Source organism: Xyrauchen texanus, chromosome 25 (assembly GCF_025860055.1).
Source record: "Xyrauchen texanus isolate HMW12.3.18 chromosome 25, RBS_HiC_50CHRs, whole genome shotgun sequence".
In the NCBI taxonomy this organism is placed as follows: Eukaryota; Metazoa; Chordata; class Actinopteri; order Cypriniformes; family Catostomidae; genus Xyrauchen; species Xyrauchen texanus.
The window spans coordinates 27,443,961-27,468,933 of record NC_068300.1 but is presented as its reverse complement, the minus strand read 5'-3'; the positions used below and the strand labels follow the sequence as shown (position 1 = coordinate 27,468,933).

General features: G+C 37.8%; 1 protein-coding gene across 1 annotated transcript in view; it reads right to left on the bottom strand.

Moving 5' to 3' along the window:
* Positions 1–24,973, bottom strand: part of LOC127619111 (DNA (cytosine-5)-methyltransferase 3B-like) — a 35,394-nt gene extending 10,421 nt beyond the window's left edge. The window contains exons 1-7 of the mRNA XM_052091866.1: positions 24,919–24,973; positions 8,128–9,657; positions 5,344–5,488; positions 5,108–5,209; positions 4,731–4,804; positions 4,340–4,483; positions 3,764–3,871 (exon numbers count right to left, since the gene is read on the bottom strand). Of these exons, the coding sequence (XP_051947826.1) occupies positions 3,764–3,871; positions 4,340–4,483; positions 4,731–4,804; positions 5,108–5,209; positions 5,344–5,488; positions 8,128–9,657; positions 24,919–24,921 (2,106 nt within the window). The 5' untranslated portion in view covers positions 24,922–24,973. The remainder of the gene's footprint in view (positions 1–3,763; positions 3,872–4,339; positions 4,484–4,730; positions 4,805–5,107; positions 5,210–5,343; positions 5,489–8,127; positions 9,658–24,918) is intronic.

The following is a 24,973-nucleotide window of genomic DNA, read 5'->3' as shown; positions in this document are numbered from 1 at the left end:
TCACCCGATGATCCTCCCCGCCTCCTGTGAACCTGGTGAGGGACAAGGGGAGAAAGAGAGAGCAAGCGGGAGAGACCGATAAAAACTGGGTCGCCGGTCCTAAACACGCTGTCCACTGGTCCTCGGCTGCTTTGCCCCCTGGGAGACAGCAGCAGTTCCTCCGCGACCCGGCAGCAGGTCCTCTGTCCCCTGGCGGCCAGCAATGGCTCCTCCGCTTCCTGGCGGATGGCAGCAACCTCTCTGTCCCCAGGCGGACGGCAACGGCTCCTCCGCCTTCTGGCAGATGCGAGTTCTCCTGGACAGCATGCTCTTCTTCCATCCTGGGATTCGGCACCAAATGTAAAAGACCTCTGTTCAGTCAGGAAAGGCAGAAGCTAGGACCCGGCTGGGCATTCTACATCTACAGGGTGTGCTGAGTGACTCCAGCCAGGTCTCCCAAGCAACCAAATTGACCTGATTGCTAAGTAGTGTGGTCACATGGGGTAACCTCCTCGCGAAGAGTAGCATGAGCCTCCACATGTGGAGTCTTTGCAGTGTCATGCACAATGAGCCACATGATAAGATGCGTGGACGGACGGTCTCAGAAGCGGAGGCAACTGAGTCTTGTCCTCTGCCACCTGGATTGAGGCGGGTTAAAAGTATTGCCAGTGAAATAAATTTTGTGTTTTGCAAAGTTTGCTGCTTCAGTATTTTTAGATTATGTTTCTATGGTATACTGGAAAACAATGATAAGTATTTCATAGGTTTTAAAGGCTTTTATTGGCAAAAACATTCAATATATACAAAGAGTCAATATTTACAGTGTTGACTCTTGTTCTTCATAACCTCTGCAATTCGCTCTGGCATGCTGGATATCAGCTTCTGGGCCAAATCCTGACTGATGGCGATCCATTCTTGCCTTATTAGTGCTCGGAGTTCTGCTTGTTCACTCGCCTTTTGTGGATTGACCACAGGTTCTCAATGGGATTAAAATCCAGGGAGTTGCCTGGCCACGGATCCAAAATTTCAATGTAATGATTACGAGCCACTTCATTATCACTCTTGCCTTGTGACATGGTGCTCCATGCTGGAAAATGCACGGATCATCACCAAATTGCTCCTGGATCATTGGGAGAAGTTGCTCTTGCAGGACATTTTGATACCATTCTTTATTCATGGCAGTGTTTTTGGGCAGAATTGTGAGAGGGCCCACTCCCTTGAATGAAAAGCAGTCCTACACATGGATGGTCTCAGTATGCTTCACTGTTGGCACGACGCAGGACTCATGGTAGCGTTCACCTTTTCTTCTCAAACAGTCGGAAGGGGGCTTCATCAGATAAAATAACTTTGCACCAGTTTTCTGCTGTCCAATCCTTGTACTTCCTACAGAATTTCAGTCTGTCCTTGATGTTTTTCTTGGAGAGAAGTGGCTTCTTTGCTGCCCTTCTTGACACCAGGCCACTGTCCGAAAGTCTTTCCCTCACTGTGCGTGCAGATGCACTCACAACAACCTGCTGCCAATATTGAGCAAGCTCTGCACTGGTGGTGACATGATTCCATAGCTGAATCCTCAGGAGACGGTCCTGGCACTTGCTGGACACTCTGGGACGTCCTGAAGCCTTCTTCACTGCAGTTGAACCTCTCTCCTCGAAGTTGTTGGTGATCCGGTAAATGGTTCTTTCAGGTGCAATATTCTTAGCAGCAATTTCCTTGCATGTGAGGCTATTTTGATGCAAAGCGACGATGGCTGCATGTCTTTCTTTAGAGGTAACCATTGCTAACAAGAACACAATGATTGGAAGCACTTCTTCCCTCCTTTTATAGCAATCAGTCTGCTCTTATAATCCAATCAGAATGATAGAGTGATTTCACCTGACTAGTACTCATTCACACTTTCCCAGGTGCTGCTTGTCAGCATAATCATAATTAGTGAAAATATTTTAGCTGGTCATTTTGTGCCAGGGTCAAATAACAGTGAAATTTGGGTTTTTGTGATTAAGTTAATTGCAAAAAGCTTCATTGGCCAAAAAAATTATTTAAAATGCATCTGATCACTCTGCACAATAATCTAGAACCAATATGAATCAACACCACAAGAACTGAAGCAGAAAAATTAGCAAAACTGCCAATACTTTTGGCCACGGCTGTACACATTAATTCACAGATCAGGCCTAATATCTACTTACTGTATATTACACATCACAACCGATTTAGTAGCAAGTCTGTTCTCTCTGCCAATAATAAAATCTTTAAGTCTTTGACTAAATCTTTGATCCTTCTTGTGAAAACACTACACATGAGCCAAAGTTGCATGACAGCATGACTAAACGGGTGACCGAAAACCCATCATCTCCACCACAGAACTCTTTGCTTAAAAGCACATGTGTATATGGCAGGACGGCTGAGGTTAATATGATGTATTTATTAATTTATATCTGTAAAGCGCATATATGGGATTACATAAGGCATAAACCATATCTTGTGATTCGATTTTGGGGGACATTTTTAATTTATTTTTTCTCCCTAATTTGGAATGCCCACTTCCCAATGAGCTCCAAGTCCTCGTGGTGGCATAGTGACTCACCTCACTCTGGGTGGTGGAGTACGAATCTCAGTTGCCTCTCCGTCTGAGACCATCAATCCGCGCATCTTATAACATGGCTTGTTGATCGCGTTACTGCGGAGACGTAGCGCATGTGGAGGCCCACGCTATTCTCCGCGGCATCCACACACAACTCACCACACGCCCCACCGAGAGCGAGAACCACACATTATAGCAACCACAAGGAGGTTACCCTCACTAGCAATCTGGCCAATTTGGTTGCTTAAGAGACCTGGCTAGAGTCACTCAGCACGCCCTGGATTCCAACTCGTGACTCCAGGGGTGTAATTAGGGACTTTACTCGCTGAGCTACCCAGGATCTTGGGGGACATTGCATTAAAAACACAAGATATGTAAAAATAATATTTATCTTCGGACATATTTTTTAAAGCCATGATGGCAAAAACAGCTATTTGTCATTTTTGATTTGGGGCCAGTGAAAACAACCAGGCCAGTAGAAAAACTTCTTAGCGTTGAGCCCTGCCATAGTACCACTTAGCGTCCAACCAGTGGTAATAACGTTGTTTCGGTTTGAACATGAACTTTGCATGGGTGTGAAAATTATGATATCGTGGCAAGTCTAGCACAGAGTGCTGTGAACATTTTCTTCACATGCATCAAGTGCAAGAAAGTGTCATGATCCCGAAGGAGACTGCAGATGTCAACATTTTATGTGAAAAATGAAATGCATTTTGGTCCGTTTCTCTCCCAGAAGTTATCGTATCGTTTAGAACACATAGATTAAGCATTTTCGGAGCTTGAAATGTTTGGACTAAATTGACTTTCATTGTATAGACAAAAACACCTCTTATCTTCATCAAATTAACTACGTGTTCCACATCAGACAGAAAGTCATACGAGTTTGAGACAGTATAAAGGTAAATAAATGATGAGAGAATTCAAATTTTTGGTAAACTATTCCTTTCACATGAGTTCTTGCATTACTCTGGCAGTATCAAACTAAAGTACTTAAAGGGCTCGTAGTGATCTCTTTAATAAAAAGCCAGTTTCAAGAATTCATGATTCCCAAAGAAGTCTAAAATTAGGTGTAAACTTGGACTGCTTTACCAGTACTGTTTTTCTAGACTATAAACTGTAATCCCAGATGAAGTTGTAAACTAGATATTGGTAATCAGACTTTAGGGCACAAAAATGGTGAAAGTATAGCAAAATCTGCATTACCTGCAGAGAGCTGAAGATTGCTTCTTTATACATAGTTACAGTGGCAAATGAATTGGAACAGAAGCACTTGACAAATGAAGAAAATGGCTGGAGATTGTCTGAATGGATCTGCAATAGAAAACAACAGGACATTTTATCTTTCTATCTGGAAAGCAATAACACAAAAGCAAGTAAATAATGGTAAAGTTTCATTGGCAGATTTTCAGTCATTAGCTGTATGTACATAGTTGCTGGGTGAAGTTAATCCATGTATCGCATCCAAATTTATTATATATTTATTGTACATGTTCTTCCGGTGCTCCTGTTTTTATTTTGGTGAGCTTCATGCGACAGGGATTTGTAAAATATGTCAAAGGCAGTCATTTTATTTGTTACCCCTATACCATTCTTAATCAGTGTGTGTTTATGTGGCATTTCACCAACAGAGGAAGGCAAGATTTCAGATAAAAAAGGCAAGATTCTTTTTTTTAAAACGGAATGTGTGACATCCCTGACAAAAATCAAGTTGTTTTGTGTTAGCTAGTGAGACACTGCCTTAAAACTCGGCATAATCATCCATAGACTCTCTGTTTGTACCTCTGACACCATCTTGTTTCCAAAGAAAACCACATTACGCATGGAGCCACAGGGGCTCACACTGTCCCAGCTCTGAATCAGTCCAGGCCAGAGACCAAGACCTTCAATCTGCCCCCAAACCATCTCACCAACTGTGAAACCATCCTAATGGGAAAAACACAGCAATTGTTGGATGGCGAGTCTGAAATTTAATCCCACATATTAGTGCAACTACAATATACAGAAGTAATAAAGCATTTTTTTATTTTGGAGATGTTCTGTCTGTTTTCTCTATGTTATGTGTTGAGGAGATATTTCCTTTCTCTTTCTGGCAAAAAATTAAAAAGCAATGTGTTCAATCAGCATATCCGCAAATTAACTAAACCATAACTAGAACTGAATAGATATTCACCTCTTGATCCACAGTATTAGTCCTTATGACATCATCATCACTATTGTTGTACTCGTCATCATCATCACCATCATCTATGACAATGGACACATATGAAATTAAACAAAGGCAAAACCAAAAGCAGTTTATCTTAAGCCCTGTTGCAATATTGCAGAATTGTGCACTGTAAAAATCATTCCAAAACCTTTGTTCACATCTACTCGATTGAAAGAGTTTTCAGAGTTTCAATTCATAAAGTAGTTGAAAAAAAGACAAATCACTGCAGGATGTACACACTATTCTGATCTTACTTAAAAATTTAAGGAAGAAATTAAACTTTTTACAGAGTACAAAAGATAAAACAACACAAGCCAATACGTTTGGATAGGGCCTAAAACCTTTTGTATTATTTTCACTGTCTGTGTCAGATTCACACGAGATTAGTGTAATGTCGTCCACGTCCATTGGCACGTCCTCCACTTCTGTCAGGTCAATGACATCTGAGCATTAAAAGAGTGGTAAAAAGCACTTTAAAATGACATCAGCTCCTCACATATATTCACATTTTTGTGTTGTAATAATGTAAAGAAATCACTTGTCTACAATGAGTCATGTATCTGTTGCATCTCATTACCAGATATGACGCTCCCCTGAGTTTCTGGGCTAAGATGTGATGGAGCACTTTTATATGAGCTGCTGTCTGTGACATCATCCTCTGCAACGTACTTCTCCTCACTGTCCTCTATTTTTCCCTCAAAGTTGTTAGTGTGTTGAAACAGCTGAGATACAACCAAAGACACAAATACAATAAAGTAGTTTAAAAGTAGTCCCAAACTTCTTTATGAATTCACACACACATAAAAAATAAAAAAAATAAAACATGCAATCACTGTCCCAGATTATGAAGTTGCTTAGTAAGTGTTGTCGAACACTATTTAAAGGAATGTTCTGGGTTCAAACCAAGTTAAGCACTTTTGATAACATATGTGGTAGTCTCAACTTCAGACGGTATGCCCACAGACTGCCAACATGTCTCAAGGTCAATATTAGGTCAAGAAAAGAAAAACCTTTCTCAAGAAACTCATCAGCCAATCACTGTTTTGAGGAATGAAGGCTATACAATGCTTGAAATTGCCAAAAAAACTGAAGATTTCATACACAAAGGACATCTGACTCTAACAAGACTCCTCAGAGGCCTCATATGTCCTCAGCTGACAGCTTCATTGAATTCTACCCACTCAACACCAGTTTCATGTACAACAGTAAAGAGTAGACAGTAAAGTGAAGGCCTTATGTGAAGAATTGCAAAGAAAAAGCCACTTTTGAAACAGAAAAGGTTAGAGTGGGCAAAGAAACACAGACATTGGACAACAGATAATTAGAAATGAGTGTTATAGATCTTAACCCCTTTGAGCTTTTGTGGGATCAACTAGACTGTAAGGTGCATGAGAAGTGCCCGACAAAACAGCCACATCTATGGCAAGTGCTACAGATAAGGCTGGGTATCGAGTTCGATACATTTTAGGCACCGACCAAAGTATCAAATATAGAGTATCAAAAAATGTTTTGCATCAAGAAAAAACAATAGTTTATGCCAGTTACGCCCAGAGACGCAGCTCACATGTGAGGCTGAAGTGTGTATGCGTCCCAACCCCCATAGATGTAAAAGATGTGGAAAAGATCAAAAGTGTGGCTACATTTCACCAGGCTCGATGCGCGCAATGCAATATTTGCGACAAGATAATTACTGCCAAGACCGGCAACAAGGCAAATCTGATGAAGCACTTGACATTGCACAGATTACACTAAAGGGCAGAAAGTTGCTCCATCTTCGACTGCAAGAAGACCGAGCCGGTGCAGTCATCCTCTCAGCATCCTGCCACAGAGCTTCCTTCAACATGCCCACCACACGAGTCCTCCTCCAAAACTACTGATGAATGCAGCGGTGCTATGACTTGGATGCTGACAGGTAGGTTAACGTTTAGCAAAAAAACCAACAAACAAAATCAGCTAAGTTGTAGTGGTATTTTCTTGTGTACATGTTAATTTAATGTTTCTGTGTGCGGTGACATAGTCCTATAAACTGGAACCTACGTAACATTAGATAATGTTTGGATGTAGGGTAACAGGTTGACAGTAACTGATTAAATTTAACTCACATTAAACTTTATCTCGTTAAACCGAACTTATCCTTAGGGTTGGCTGAATTAACGGCTTATCTTTCTTGTTTTTTTTTCCTCTTCACATTAATGTTATAGCCCCTGCCCCCTGCCAACCCTGGCATGAGGAGACCAGAAGGCTCAAGAGATGAGTCTTTGAGTCTGTAAAAAAAGTTAACAAACTGAAAAAATTAAACAAAATCTTTTTTGAGGTAATGTTTGTAATCTTGTTAAACGGATTTCAGAAAATTGGTATCGAAAAAAGTATTGTTTAGGAACTGTATCGAAGTCAAGATATCGGTATCACATTTTTTTGAACGACACCCAGCCCTAGCTACAGGAAGCGTGGGGTGAAATGTCACCTGAGTATCTAGACAAACTAACAGCTAGAATGATAAGGATCTGCAAAGCTGTCATTGCTGCACGTGTAGGTTTTTTGATGAGAACTCTATGAAGTAGTTTAAGAAGTTCTGACATTTTTTTCAAATTGTAATAGTAATTGTTCACGTTATTAATTTCCTGACTATACATTGTGATAACTTGAATGCCACTTTGGTCAGTAAAAGTACCAATTTATTTCCATAAGAGCAATAAATCATTGACGTAATTCCTGCAGGTGGATTTTTATCAATGTAAACAGTCCCTTCCTGGTATCATTGCACGTATCATATGAAAGTTAATGAGTCTACTGGCTTTGCATGGTCATGACACGAGTCATTACCATGTCAATCCTTTTTGTGCAAAACCCACCTCCACTATGACATAGCAGTCATAGTGTGCATGAGTCAATGGCCTGTAATCAAGCACACAGTCAAATGGCATATACTTTGAAAGGCGGAACCGTTCAACTGTACACATACCCTAACATATATATTATGTGAAAACTGATGTGTTTTCTTCACTGTATAAACTGTGTGTTGCTTCTACAGCTGAAATTTCACTTACTGCCCTCTGGAGTAAACAGGTGGTACTACAAGCTTGCATTTCTCAGGAATCTTCCTTATTATGGTGCGATTAATTGCGTTATTATAATTTTTTTTAACGCTTTCTTTTTTGTCAAATTAAATCGACAGCCCTAATATTTAATGAATATAAATTATATAATGAAGCACATTTTGGGCTTTAACACAATACACACTTCTTGTATGTCCAAATAATAGGTCTGTGGTAATCAACAGCAAGCCTATCATTCTTTTAAAAAATGCTTTGCTTTAGGAAGCATTGTCCACAATCAAGCTGCTCATATGTATGTGACTCACCTGCTCAAAAATTCTCTCTCTTTTCAACGTTTTTGGCAGCGCCAACAGGCTAAGGATTAATTTTCCAAATCTGGATGTCCTTCCCATAATCCTCAGTTCATTCTTCCAGTACTGCTCCATCAACTGGTCAGCTGAGTGTGTGTCACCCCCATCAAAGAACTGGTACTCCAAAAACTCATCTGTCAGCAAGCTGACTTTCTCAGGGCTTGAGCAAACTCCAAAACAGACACCCAATTCTTGAACTACTTTGCCAGTCACCTCGAGCTTGTTCCCCGGACTCAACACTAAAGACAAGTTTCTCTGGGTGGACTCTGGAAAGGGTAAACATGCGACAATACTAAGAGTAACAGTCGTGTAGAAGGAGATGATGGACCTATGGAAGCTCTCCAAATAGTCGGTCAGCTTCGCAGAATTCTGCTGAAGAAAGTCGTCCGCTTCATTGCCAACTTCAACCTCTCCTCTAGGTAAATGTCCTACTCTTTCCTTCACGAGCGAGGCCTTTCCTCTCCGAAGAAAATACTCTGCTACTCCAGGTCTGAGGAAGCTCTTTGTGTAGACTTTCAGTAACTGAGAAGCATCTTGGAGGAGCTGTGTGACACTGACACCTTGGTCAAAACTCTCCTGAAAATCACAAAGGGGCTGCAAAGCATGACTGAGAAACAGGAAGTTAAGTCTTACTTTAGGATCCCTAAGAAGACAGATTGCTTGTTTATCGATACTGTTGTCCTGACATCCAAAGTATTTCTCCATGTCCGACCAAGCTGTAGTCATTTTATGGATTATTCTCCAGAAGAGAGAGCACTGAGATGTTAAGAGTTCGTTTGTTAAATTTGATCCTTCAACATCTTCAAGCTCACTTTTTAGAGCATCTGGGAAAGATGGAAAGTGTTTGTAGATCTCAGTGATGAGATTCTTAATCAGGCCTGAAAACTCCATTTCCATGACACCACTGTGACACACTTTTCCTGCCATATCTGTAAGTCCACATAAAGACACAATATCAGGTTTAAAATGCTTCAAACCTGAGGGAAGATTTTCATGATCTGGGAAATTTGAATAAATTATGGCCATGTTTATTAAAGGTATTTTGAACTTCTCCAGGATCTCTACAATGCAGGTACAGATGGCATTGGCAGTCTCTTCTTTTGGTTGAAAGACATCAATCAGTCTGATCTTGTTTTCCCCAGTAGTGCTGTCAAAGAAACCCAGCAGGATCACACAGGCCTCCTCCTTGTCCTCGAGCTCCACTCCATGGTATAAATAAAGGCAGTATGGTGTCTGACTGCAAATGTCAGCAACGTTTTCTAGGTATCTCTTGCCTAATACTACCCTGACCTTGCTGTTGGTAATGTTTGAGCCAGCATCATACGAGGTTGGTGGACAATAATTTCTGATGAAATGCACTATGGCCGGGCTCCTGGAGAAAGAATACAAGGATTCAGCATCTCTTTCCTTCTGAGCTTTTGTCATGTTCTGGGTTGAAGATTTTGTGTCTGCGACTCTGTTGAGTCTTGAAGTATGTTTCTCCATCTTTGCCATAAATATAAGAAAGAAAAAAAGAAAGCAAAGGTCATAAGACCAACAAAAATATTTAATTGTGCTAGTCAATAAAAAATAAAATGTAAGTAGACACCTACACGTTTCCAACTCAGGGCTTGACTTTAATGATCCTACATTCGGTTCACCACAACCCTCCCGAGGATTGTACTTCTGCCCCACAGAATTGTGAGTATAAAACACTTTGAACCATGTAAGCAAATCGTATGTTTTCAGGTTGTCTCAATTCACCAACAATATCATCTCTAGATCCTATAAAAGGAGGAAACCTATTTTTGACAATAATGCATTTCCATATCATCACCATCTAGTAAAAAAAACAATGCAAATTGTTGATTAAATTATTTACACATTAAATCGAACTAATCTAGTTTGAGCCGCTCTCACCGCTAGCCTGAATGGAAGCAAACGAGCGTGCTGGGGAGCGGATGGTTCGTGGGGATTTACCTGGCAAAAGCGAGCCCGCAATACGCCCCAAATTGCCTTCATCGGCAATATGAATGTAGGAAGGAGGCACGGCGCGGGGCGGGGGTGGCTGAAGTGGCTTTCTCACGTGAGGAAAGAAAGCCGTGACCGCAATGTTGCCATGGCTATGTTCTCGCACTGAGAACCTGAACCATTCATAAAACGCTGCCTGCGTTTGATCGCAGTCCAGACACACGAGGCAGCTCTTATGACCGTCAGAAGTGGAGAGAAATTCGACTGCATCCAGGAACAATACAGGGGTGGAAAGACATATTTAAAAAGACGTAATGCCAGCTGTGTATTGATCTTTTAGAGAAATAAACTCCTTTAGGAAAATACTCTCTTTTAAAAGTGCTTTCGAAGCGCCCAACAACAACAGTTTTAGTGGTTTCATTGAGTGAACCACACTAAGAGTTTATAGAAAGTACATGTTACATCCTGATTAAATGTCCCTGTTTGTTTGGACAATCTTATTTATGTGTAATATTGAGAAAATAACAAGTTTGCAGTAATGCAAAGATATTATTTAATTTTGTAAAAATATTTTTATTTGAAAACACTGCATTTATAGTTGTTGTTGCTAGTTTGTATGTTTGAGTTGAAAAATACACATTTCAGCATTATCAGTAATCTATTTGTGCATTTTCCTTGATAACCAAGCAAGTTGACTCATGATACCATTTGTTTATTATATCGCAATCGCAAAATTAACCTCAATAATCGCAATATGACGTTTTTTCCCCAAATCGTGCAGCCCTAGTGTCCATCCATAGAAACTACCCAGAGGCGATTCTAGGGACCTAGGCAATAAATGAATAAATACTAATACTCATTCTTTTTCGTAACATATAGGTTCAAAAACTGGAAATACCATCTCACAGCCACTCTTTTAATTAAAAATATGATCTAATCCATAAAATGGATCGAAAATGTCTTACTATTCTGCTTAGCATTGCCAATCATTGTTTCAAATGTCATTGCCATAAACAACTAACTGCTGCCCTCAGGTCCCCATCCCAGCTTGGGGCCCCAGGCAATTACCTGGCTTGCCTGTCCCGTAGCTACACCTCTGAAACTACTGCAAGTTCATTTCATTTTATTTTTATTTTTTTATAAGGGGAAGGTTTTATTAATTTATTTTTTATTTATTGCATTAAACACACAATATATATTATATATATATATATATATATATATATATATATATATATATATATATATATATATATATATATATATATATATATATATATATATATATATATATATATATATATATATATATACACACACACACACACACACACACACACACACACACACACACACACTCACCTAAAGGATTATTAGGAACACCTGTTCAATTTCTCATTAATGCAATTATCTAATCAACCAATCACATGGCAGTTGCTTCAATGCATTTAGGGGTGTGGTCCTGGTCAAGACAATCTCCTGAACTCCTAACTGAATGTCAGAATGGGAAAGAAAGGTGATTTAAGCAATTTTGAGCGTGGCATGGTTGATGGTGCCAGACGGGCCAGTCTGAGTATTTCACAATCTGCTCAGTTACTGGGATTTTCAAGCACAACCATTTCTAGGGTTTACAAAGAATGGTGTGAAAAGGGAAAAACATCCAGTATGCGGCAGTCCTGTGGGCAAAAATGCCTTGTTGATGCTAGAGGTCAGAGGAGAATGGGCCGACTGATTCAAGCTGATAGAAGAGCAACTTTGCTTGAAATAACCACTCGTTACAACCGAGGTATGCAGCAAAGCATTTGTGAAGCCACAACACGCACAACCTTGAGGCGGATGGGCTACAACAGCAGAAGACCCCACCGGGTACCACTCATCTCCACTACAAATAGGAAAAAGAGGCTACAATTTGCAAGCGCTCACCAAAATTGGACAGTTGAAGACTGGAAAAAGGTTGCCTGGTCTGATGAGTCTCGATTTCTGTTGAGACATTCAGATGCTAGAGTCAGAATTTGGCATAAACAGAATGAGAACATGGATCCGTCATGCCTTGTTACCACTGTGCAGGCTGGTGGTGGTGGTGTAATGGTGTGGGGTATGTTTTCTTGGCACACTTTAGGCCCCTTAGTGCCAATTGGGCATCGTCTAAATGCCACGGCCTACCTGAGCATTGTTTCTGACCATGTCCATCCCTTTATGGCCACCATGTACCCATCCTCTGATGGCTACTTCCAGCAGGATAATGCACCATGTCACAAAGCTCGAATCATTTCAAATTGGTTTCTTGAACATGACAATGAGTTCACTGTACTAAAATGGCCCCCACAGTCACCAGATCTGTGAGCATCTTTGGGATGTGGTGGAACGGGAGCTTCGTGCTCTGGATGTGCATCCCACAAATCTCCATCAACTGCAAGATGCTATCCTATCAATATGGGCTAACATTTCTAAAGAATGCTTTCAGCACCTTGTTGAATCAATGCCACGTAGAATTAAGGCAGTTCTGAAGGCGAAAGGGGGTCAAACACAGTATTAGTATGGTGTTCCTAATAATCCTTTAGGTGAGTGTATATACACATTGAATAACAACAGTGGGGACACGTTGCTAACAAAGGGACAAATTAAAACAATACTTAAGATATCACATATAAAGATTACATTTTCAATGTGACATCCTTAAGGATGTTATATGTTTTTGAAGCCTTGGCGTTCAGAGGTTTAGACATATTATTAAAAGAGGCAAAAAGCGATTTTACATCAGCAGAAAAAAATTCTAAAATTAGGTTTCGATTGTATTACTCTGGCTTTGTGAAGATGAAATTTACCTAGAAGACAAAGTAACAATAAATAATAATCAAATTTAGCATCATTACAATGAATATCTGAAAGAAAAATCATAGTCTCCGTAATCTGCACCAATTTGTTAAAACATAAAAATAATAACAAGGTTATTTCTGTCCAAAAAGATTTAGAGAAAGTACACTGATAAAACAAATGTAAAACTGATTCTTCTTCCATTTTACAAAAGGAACACAAGGGGGATACATTCTCAAAAAACCTGTTTAATTTCTGATTGCAAGGGTAATACTTGTGAGTAATATTGAAATGAAGTTCTCTAATTTTATTTGGGATAAGAAGTTTGTAAGGAGAAATCCATAAATTGCTTAAATTAGAATTTAGGTAATGAATACTCCATTTTGAACAGGCTTTAGAAAGAGTTACTTGATCTGAGACAATAGCATTTCTAATAAAAAAAATTATTAAATTTCTTGTCTAGAATATGGATACCATTAATTGAAAGTGTAGGAATATGATTAGACAAGCTAGCATAACTTAGGTGTGCTCTAATTAAAGATTTGATGCTAAGTGGGATACTTTTAACCACCTTATTGAAGTCTTTTTTAGAAAACGGAGCACCCTTCAGAGTAATAAAATCATTAAATGAGATAAGTTCCCCTTGATTATTGAAGAGATCAGAAATAAAAAGGACATTTTGTGCCACCCACCCAAATCACAAAAAAGTGATTTCTTGCCAGACAGAACATTTTCATTATTCCAGATAATACAAGTGTGGGGGGAGAAATTATGTTTAAATGCAATCTTCCAGGATTCAAGAGCTTGTTTGTGAAAATTAGAAAGTTTGATGGGTAATTTGCAACATTTAAAATTACAAGATAAAAAGAATTTAAGGTCACCACATTTTTCAAAAATCAGATTAGGGATCCAAAACCAGGGTAAGTTACTATTAGAGATACATTTCTTTATCCAATTAATCTTAAATGTCTGATTGATAGTCTGAAAATCCAATGCATTAAGACCGCCCTCCTTATAGGTTTTTACAAGAGATTTTCTTTGAACAAGTTCTACTTTATTTTTCCAAACAAAACGAAACAGCAGAGAGTTTATAGATTTGATAATTTTTTTTTATCAACATATAACGATAGAGCAGGGTATATTAAACGTGATATGCCCTCAGCTTTAGTCAATAAGACTCTCCCGTAAATTGTTAAATCTCTCTGCAGCCAGCAGTTACATATCTTTCTTGTTTTGTCTAATTTTGGCTGAAAATTTTGGAGAAGGCGTTCGGAACCAGATTTACATATGTCAATCCCAAGATACCTGACACAACGTTTTACCTTAATTCCACAAACAGATGTTTTGTCTGAATCATGCACATACATGATTTCACTCTTCCTGGGATTCACTACCAGCCCAGAATCTTTAGAAAAAAGATCAAAGCTACTTAAGGCAACTGAGACCTGTGATTCATTTCCAAGGAAGAGGCATGTATCATCAGCTAATTGACTGATTGTTAAAGTGTTTTCTCCAACCTTTATACCTTCAATGGATGAATTTGTTATGTATAAGCTAAGAAGTTCCACAGCCAAAAGAAAAAGAAAGGGAGAAATGGGACATCCCTGACGCATACCTCGACCAACAACAAAACGGGGACAAGTGCCAGAAGCTAAAGAAACAGAACTATTAATACCATTATAAAGAGTGCATATCATATTTATAAATTAACTACCAAAACCAAATTTAGACAGCGCTTCAAAGATAAAAGAATGCTCAACAGTGTTGAAGGCTTTATAAAAGTCAATAAAAAAAAGATAATAGCCTCTTTGTTAACTAATTCAGAATAATCTAGAATGTCTAAAATTAATCTAATGTTGTTGGAGATGTGCCTTCCTTTTAAAAAAACAGATTGGGTGCTAGAAATAATATCAGCTAAACAAGGTTTGAGCTTATCTGAATATGGATGCCAATAATTTATAATCTGAATTTAAGAGAGTGATTGGGCGCCAATTATCTAGGTGTTTTAATTCTTTATTAGGTTTGGGTATGAGGGATATGAGACCCTGCTTCATTGATTCTGCCAATTCGCCATTCACAGCACATTCTTTAAGCGCTTCAAAGAGAAGGTCTTTAATAGAGCCACAGAAGACTTTAAAGAACTCAAAAGGTAAGCCATCGGGCCCTGGAGATTTATTGTTTGGCATTCTTTTCACTATATTATAAAGATCATCTTTAGTAAAAGGTTTCTCGCAGAGCTCTCTGTTGTAATCATTAATTTTGGGAATCACAGATTCAATCTTACTAGAGAAAACGGATGAAGCATGAGGGTCAAATAAGGAGGAATAAAGTTTTTTGTAAAACTCAAAAACATGAGGATATCAAATAAGGGTCATTAATTAAATTATTATTAATGTAAATAGATGACATTTTCTTATTGTTAGTATGTTTCTTTTCTAGATTAAAAAATAAGTAGAATTTTTCTCTCCAAACTCGAGCCATTTCGCACTTGATCTGATAAACGCACCCCTTGCTTTTTCTAAATAAATGTTATCCAATCTATTTTGCAAAATATAAAGAGATTATTTGTCATCATCACTAAGAGCTGTGTTCTTCAGGATCTCACTCATCTTTTTAATTAAATTTGAAAATTCCTTGTTTTTTTCCATCATTATGTTATTTCCAAATTTAACAGAGAATTTCCTGCATTCAAACTTAAACTGCTCCAATTTAGTGATGGCCGAGACATCAGACAGAGATTTAATGTTCTCTGCAATTTTCTCAATTTCCTGACAATATGAATTAGATAAAAGAAAAGAGCAATTTAACTTCCAGTAGCCAGGGTTTAACTTGTTTTTTTGCCTTATTCTGACTGATGTTAGAACAATGTCAATGGCTGCATGGTCTGTTAAAGGCGAGGGTGAATTTTCTGCAGAAGTCAAAAAAGGTAATAAACAGTCAGATATCAGCCACAGATCTATTCGTGATTTTTGAGAAAAATCTGATTAAACCAGGTGTACATGGAACTACCAGGATGTAAGTATCTATACGCATTGAATAAGTTTAAACTCTGACAAAGTTTTCCTACAAGGGGGTTAGCACCATCAGAAACCCTTCTTGGTGGATATCTATCAGCAATCAAATCAGGCGCCTTGTTAAAATCACCACCAAGTAAAACAAAGGCAGAAGGATATTTAATTTTTAGATTAATTGTTTTAGAAATTATATCATCAAATAGAGCTACATTTAACGAAGATCTGTTGAACCCATATATGTTAACCATTATAAAAATACTACTATCTATATGGGTCACTAAAATTAACCATCTCCCTATCCCTGAAGAAAAAGATTCAGTGACCTTTCCTTTAAACCCAAGTTATGACGTCACTTTGTAGGACAATTCTGAAGTTAGCGGCGCATGGGTGGGGAGAAAATGGCGGCGTGAGGTTGACAGCATGGGTGAATCAGTCTTTGAACATTTGTCTTTTAACTTGTATTTTTAAGTGCATTTCGTTCAATATTATATCATTTTAACTCTGAAGCAATTTTCGATCAGTTAGGGGTTCATTTAGATTCAACAAGATTTTATCTTGTTACTTTTATTTTCTGCTTTTGTGAAGTTCGTTTTACGTGAACTTCTGTTTTTATTTAGATTGTTGTTAGTTAACACATCTCACTCTTTGACAACAGTTTAATCTTTCTCGTCAGTACTGTGACTGAACCCTTTGGAGGGTTTCTGGATTATGACAAAAGAGAAGAAGCGCAAATCTAAACCGATGGATTCATCCTTAAATCGGTGCCTGTGTTACAGTGGACTTTGACTCAGACTCACCTGCATTTGCTCCACTGCCTGAAACTCTGATAAAGGAACCATTGAAAAAAAAAGGCAGAAATTATAATGATGGTGGTGATGAAGATTTACAATCTCCTCTAGCCACTATGATTATAACGTCTCTCAAATCCATCATCAATGAAAGAGCTGATATCCTTGATAAAGGCATCGGGGAGGTGAAGATTTCAGTTGAATTCTTGACAGAAGAAATTAAAGATATAAAGGGGAAAGTGGAGCGAGTCGATAATCGGGTAACAAATGCGGAAAAAAGAATCAGTGAGTTGGAGAACAAAGTACAGGATCTCTCCAGATATAAGAGGAGATGGAATCTGCGGCTCCACGGCCTCCCCGAACAACCAGGAGAAAACCTCAGGCAGAAAGTTCTGGATATTTGCGAGGCTGTCACTCCAGCTTTTGCTGGCAAATCTCATGAGCTTATTGATGTGGTACACCGTTTGGGGAGACTGAGGAGCGATGGCGCTCTGTCCGCTGGTCAAAAGCCTCACGGAATTATTTTACAGTTCACGATGCGTCATTTTCGTGACGCACTATGGTAAACGGCAAAGAACTCTCCTTATCTGGCAAAACATCACTTGCGTTTCGCAGAAGATATCTCCCCCGAAGATCGAGAGCAGCGGAACAAACTTTGGCCTCTTGTTGAGAAGGCTCGGCAGCAAGGACGCCGCGCTTCGTTGGTCCAAAGGCGTATGTCGATGGTAAAGAACTCGTTTTGCAGAACGTGGAGATGCCGAGTGAATAGAGCTTAAATTAGCTTGCGGTTCTGTTCTGCCTTTCCCGACGCGTTTCTGGCCTGAGAAAGTGACTTTGTTTTCATCCTTCAAAATGCCAATTGAAAGGTTAAAATATTATTTAATTAGAAGTCACAGGTACAGATGTGGTTTTTGACTTTATTTAACTGATTTTGGTAAGTGTGTGTAGATGTAAGTATTTCATATTATTTTTAATTTTTTCTGAACGACCCCAACCATGCTTATTTACAAGTAATTAGTTTTCTTACGTACAAAATGTGACTGGCTGATTCACTTCTTGTTACAGTTCTGGTGTTATTTTGTTCCTATGTTTCCTAAATTTTCTATTTGCTCAGTTAATGCAAGAGGGTTGCGTAATGATGTCAAACGTAAAGCTATTTTCCTTTATGCAAAAACTCTTAATACTGATTTCTGTTTTATACAAGAGTCACATGCAAATCCTAGTGATTTTAAGTTTTGGAAATCTCAGTGGGGTGATGAGCTGTTTAATTCTTATGGTTCTAATTTCTCAGCTGGTGTCCTAACTTTAAAGCACAAATTTAAGGGTAAAATTATAGAGACAATCTCTGATCCTGAAGGCCATTTTCTTTTTTTATTGGTTGCTTTAAATGATTTCATCTTTGTCCTGGGTAACATTTACGGATTTAATGATACAAAAAATAACCTGAAATTGTTTAGTTCAATAGAAACGCATTTAGAATATTTCAAATCTAAATATTCTAACTTGCTTATTCTCTTGGGTGGAGACTTTAATCAAACTATAAACAACTCTTTGGACAGATCACCACCTAAATTATCTAATAGTTCATCAGGCCTTTGTAATTTGATCTCCCGATTTGGCCTAATTGACATTTGGAGGGATAAACATCCTCACCCTTCAGTTTACCTGGTCTAACAGTTCTGGTTCACTGAAGTCTAGGATTGACTTCTGGTTAATATCTGACACTTTATTTGAATTTGTCACTAAGGTTGAAATTTTGCCTTCTCCATTGTCTGATCATAAATCCATACTTTTATCGTTAGATAACTCTTCTTATTCAAGCACATATAGTTCATATTGGAAACTAAACTCTACTTTATTAGAGGATGAGGAAATTTGTCGATCTGTGATATCTGGGATTCAATATTTTTTTAATAAAGCTCAAGCTGAAGATAATTTTGGTTCTAACTGGGAGCTTTTAAAATACAATATTAGGTTAATGCTACTTAAAGCTGGAACTCAAAAAATTTAAATTAGAGGAACTCAACATTGTTAAAAGAATTGTCTGTCTCTCCTGCATCCCCTTTGAAAACTTATCAGTTGTTCAGAAATCAGAATTGGTTGAACTACAGAATTCATTAGATAACTTATATATACATAAAGCAAAGGGTGCTTTTGTTCGTTCAAGAGAGAAACAGCGAAATCATCTTAATTCTATAAATAGTCTTAATGTAAATGGAGTGGTTTTAAAGAATCATAAAGACATTTCTAATTATTGCGAAGAGTTTTATAAAGACCTTTATTGTTCTAGACACTCTCAACATACCTTGGATTTATTTTTTAACTCCCTTGACATGAACCATATTCCCAAAATTGAAGATAATGGCAAGCTTCTTTGTGAATCTCCTATTCAAATTAAAGATATCTTTGAGGTGATTGACAAGTTGAAACTAAATAAATCTCCTGGTAATGATGGTCTGACCACAGAATTTTATAAGAAATTTTCAAATGAGCTTTCTCCTTTTCTCCTCAAAGTTTATTTAGAAAGTCTTCATAAGGGTACTCTCCCACCCTCTATGACTCAGGGTGTTATAAATTTGATCCCTAAACCTCAAAAGGACCATGCTCAATTAGAAAATTGGCGACCTATTAGCCTCCTAAATAACGACTACAAAATATTAGCCATGATTTTCGCTAAAAAGATTAAATGTGTTCTAGATGATATAATTGATGAATGTCAGTCAGGTTTCATGAGAGACAGACTTATTTCAAATAATATTAGACTTGTTCTTGATATTTTAGATTACTCAGATTTCATCCCTGATGACAGTTTCTTGCATTTTCTTGATTTTTATAAAGCTTTTGATTCTGTTGAGTTTCCTTTTATTCTCAATATTTTTGGTTTTGGCCTCAATTTTATTAATGCAATTCAAACTTTGTATAATAACGCAAATGCTTCAATCAAATTACAACATGGTACTACTCATAGGTTTAATTTAGAGAGAGGCATCCGTCAAGGCTGTCCAATCTCACCATACCTTTTTCTGCTTCCTATGCAATTATTAGCCATCCTCATTCAAAATAGTCATTTGAAAGGTATCTCTGTAGCAAATCGATCAATATTAATAAGCCAATTGGCTGATGACACAACTCTATTTTTGAAAAATAAAGATCAAGTTTTTTTAGCTTTAGACATTAATTCTTTTTCATCTGCTTCTGGTTTAGTTCTTAATATCAACAAATGTGAACTTCTATCTGTAAAACATTCCACTGAAGTTAATATTTGTGACATCCCAGTCAAATCTGAAGTCAAATACCTAGGTATTATTATATGTAAAGATCAGAAAAAGAGATCAAAACTGAACTTTGAACCTCTTATCCTTGCTATTCATCGTAAATTAAACTCCTGGTTACAGCGTGATCTGTCTATCAGAGGTAAAGTGTTGCTGTCCAAAGCAGATGGATTATCTCGGGTTATCTATCCCGCAATGGCACTGGATGTATCTGTGGAGATTTGTAGAAAATTGGACAAAATTATAGTAGACTTTGTTTGGAATTGTAAAACTCACTTAATAAAAAAAAAGAGTTATGATAGCTGATCGGGCTATGGGGGGACTTGAGTTAGTGGACTTTTCCACTCTTAATAACTCTTTCAAATTTAAATGGATAAAATCATTCTTAAACAACCCCACGTCCTTTTGGAATGTCATTCCAAATCATATTTTCAGTTTAGTTGGAGGTTTAAATTTTTTCTTGCGCTGCAACTATGACGTCTCTAAAATACCTTTAGCTTTATCTAGTTTTCATAAACAGGCTTTAATATGTTGGTCCCTAATATATAATTATAGTTTTTCTCCACATAGTTATTTTATCTGGAACAACAAAAATATTAGATGTAAAAATAAATCTTTTTTTTTTCATAATTAGTTTGACAAGAATATACTTTTAGTGAGTCAACTTACAGATGATAGGGGTGTCCTGCTCAGTTACGAAACTTTTATGCAAGTTTTCTCTTTTCCAGTACCCCCAAGAGAGTATGCCATTGTTTTTGGTGCAATTCCTGATTGTGTCAAACTTTTAGTAAAGCCTGGCCCTAAAGGTTTCTTATGCTCTCCTCCTATTTTTGACAACACTAATTTATTTGTTGACCAAGGTCTTTTCAGTAACATGTCAAGCAAAAAAATTAGCTTGACCCTTAACAGGTGTCAGATTTCTCTACCTGCTTGTGTAAGCTTTTGGAATAATAAGTTTAATGATATAGAATGGGAAGATTTCTGGCTCCTACGACAACATTTTTTGTTATCAAATAAAGTTGTTGAAGTCTCTATTAAAATTATACATAATTGCTACCCAGTAAATTATAGACTTGCTAAATTCAATAATAGTATTTCCCCAATGTGCTCCTTCTGTCATCAATTTGAAGAAACAATTATTCATTTGTTTTGGGAATGTACTTACTGCAAAGTATTTTGGGTAGACTTCTCAAATTTTGTTAAAAAGTATTTATCTTCAAACTTTTGTATAAGCCAAAAAATTTTGTTTTTTGGTGAATCTCTGAACTTAGACCCCTCTCATTTTAATTTTATAATTAATTTATTACTTTTTCTTGCCAAATATTACCTTCATAAGTGTAAATTTTCAAAGAAATCTCCTTCCTTTTTTATTTTCAAGAAAGAGATTTATATACATTTAAATTCTTTAAGAAATTCTAACAATTCTATTGCATGTAAGACTCTTTTATGGTGTAATGCATATAAGTTAGTATAACAAGCTTTGTCGTAATGTAATGTAATCCTCATTGTTCTTTTTTTTGTATTTGTTTGTTTTGCATAATAATAAAAAAATGCGGCACATGGGTTCCCTCGATCGAAAAGCTATGCATTTTCCCCATAGACTTTTGGAAAATCGCAAAAAATAAGATCTGTGTTCAACAAAGTGTTGTGACCCTTACACGTTTTGTCTATCAAGATAATATTTACAAGTTAATCCAAAATTTATACATTTTGAAGCCTAAATAAAGCCGTCAGATATAAAATGCTAACGGTAGGCTATAAACGGACTACAGCACACCATGGTCGCGGATCAACGTCATCATCAAGCATCCTCAAACTTTATTTAAAAAACACGCTCGCTCATTATGATCTGCGCTGTGTATGAACACTTATCCACTTTTTCATGAGAAATATTGCCCATTCGTTTTTTCCAAAAATGTTAGAAACTAATTTTGTTTATGCGTGCCTCTCTGAGATTTTTTTTAAATCTTTTGTTAATGTTTTATTTATTCGTTTATTATTTTGTTAGTTTATATAAACCTTAATATTATTTTCTTTGTGATTAAGATTATTATGCCTTGATCATTGTGCCCCAAATAAACTTTAAAAATTATCTTTCACTGTATTATGTTTGATTGTATGTTTGCATACCATTTGCTGATTCGCCAGAAAAAAACCCGCGATTTTACCATCTCATAAGCACTAACATTAGCTATGGCCATATCAATTTCCAATCTTATGTCCTTTTTCTTAGATGATAGAAAAACCATAGATCGAGGAGAGAACCACTATAAATCTGGACATGTAGAACAGTGCAGATTAGATGCTGGTTTACTTGCCGGTATTGTAAGGGCCAGCATGAGGGACAAGGTTTATCGAGTCTCGGTAAGTAAAACTAGGGAGAGAGATAGAGGATAACATTATGTATATTAACTGAAAGGTAAACTTCTAAAGGTGCGTACACACTGCCAGCGACTTTATCGCTGCAGGTCGCCGGTGGCTGGCGGTGAAGTCGCTAGTGGGTGTTCCCACTACTGGTTGCCTAGTAACATTTATAAATGACATTCACGGATGTCATTCCATTGCTGTTGACAGTGAATCTCTTTTCTTGCCACTAAAAACAAACATTTTGGAGGGAAAAGACTAAATATAAATGGAATCAGTACATAAAATGCTTTATATCAAAGATAAATGAGAAACAAGGCGCGCTGTTTGCCATAGCTGCTGTTTATCTGCGGCGAAAATGCAAATGCCGGTCTGTCTGGGTCCATAAAATCCCCGTGATCTCAGATACACCTTTCCACGCAGTATTTTTCTTAAAAATGAATTTAGCCAAGAATTAGCCTTTCATCCATCTTTCCGTTACTGCAGGAGCTGAGAGAGAGAGAAGATCACGTGAGCTCTCCCGTCTTCTCTCCTATTGGCTGTCGCTTCCATTAGTCGCTCCAAAGTTGAACTTTTCTCAACTTTGTCGCGTCGCTGGATACGCCCACATCTAGCGCCAACGGTCGCGACAGCTCGTGTCGCCGGAAGTCGCTGTGCTCGCATTGAAAATGAATGGTATTGAGTCGCTGTCGCACGCGACGCCGCTGGCAGTGTGTACGCACCTTTAGAACGCGAAGCTGAAACGCGGGCTAGTGAGAGATTTCCTGTTTGTCATGATGACGTCTAAAGTCCCCGCCAAAGGATGTAGTCCCTTTTAGCAACTTGTTAGCAATCACCGTTTTTAAGACACAATAAAGTTTAAAAAACCAAAAGCAGGTTATAACTGGTGTGTTTTATTTCATAGATCAAAACGTGAAAATATTTAGAGGCTTTGTTAACCACAGACCTTATTTCAGGCGATTTAGCAAAAACCCATAGACTTTAGGGCGAGGGAACCGGAAGTGCTAAAATGCTAACTCACTTCCGCATTTTGGCCTACAAAGTGATGTCATAACTTCGGCACTCTATTAAGTAACACAGCGACCCCTCCTGATGAACTGGACCCATGACAGAACAAAACAGTGCTCCCCCCACTGGTTACGCCAGAGCTTTTCATCCTCGACACAAGAATGCGATTCTTGCAGAAAGTATATGTCCCTTTTCTTAGATTTACAAAACAAAAATAAGGCTTTTCGTTTGTTAATATCACGTAGTCCCCGAACATTCAATGAAAAACAAGAAAAACTTAACGAGAACATTAGATTAGAACAGTACAGACTACAAAGAGTCTAATGAAATTACACAAATTTAACACTTAACCCTTCTTAAAGGATATGCAAGACTTTGGGTTCAGAACCTCCAACCCAAGTGCAATAATACAGATCGAAATACCCTATTGTTGACCCGTACAAAAAAAAAAAAAAAACAATACAGTCGAAATGGTAGAAATTACAATAACTTATAATAAATATTATTAAAAAAAAAAAAAAAAAACATTTTTTTCTTCTCCATATTATAAAAAAAAAGGGCGAGGCATGTTTAGTACGCTTGCAATGCCACACTATATGTTGTGAACGGAAATTCTTTTCCCGTTAATAAACGCAACAGATCCATTAAATCCAGCTTTCTTTCTTTCCTTCCTTGCCTTTTCCACTATCGGCCAAAGTTTATTTCTTGCCTCTTTGTCCTCTTGTGTCAGATCTTCCAATATACGGATTCTCTTTTGTTTCAAAACTTCGGAACGTTTGGCTGATGTCCATATTGCATCGCGACATGTGCGGGATAGAAATTGCACAATGATGCGCCGAGGACTAAGCTTCAAGCGAGCAAGTAAGCTTACAAATTTAGGCTGCGTTTTCTTTCACAGATATCTCGACTGACTGCAGCTTAATCAATGATTCTTCTTGCAGCCTGCTCAATTTTTCAATGGCTGTCAACAATACAGCATTAGATACAGCGTCGGGAGAGTCGATTCGATTTTTCTTCTGAGCAGGGGACTTACTAGGATCGAGTGCCAGGGGAAGCCCCAAACTGTGGTTCAAGACGTCTTGCATAGTTGTGCACCTTCGAGTCGTCGCTGTTAGCAAAAGCCTCAACCGAGGCTGTCTCCATTTCATCACACATGTCTTTAGCAAGCACGCAAGCCTCTTGATTGTGTGAGAAAATACATTTACCAAAACTTAAAAAAGACGGGACCGGTTATCGTTATAATTTGGTCTAAAGAGGGTATATTAAGCTTTATTACATATTTTTATATGCATATTACAGATAAACTTGAGCAAAGATGTTCAAAAAACAAAGTACTGAATATGAAAACAAGAGCGCTACAAATTTTTCCCCTACTGCAAGTTCATCGCCACAAACACTCGCTTCCGATTAGTCTTTTTTAGAAAAAGCTACAGTCCTTGTAACATTGCCCGAGTTTGCACGTCCCTCGACCACCTATTTACAATCATGATATAAATATTACAGTAAAAACATTACATTTAGTAAAATAGGACTTACCATCGCGTCGTTTAGTTCTCATCTGTGTTGTTTTGGTCGTTGTTCCTCCCTTTAG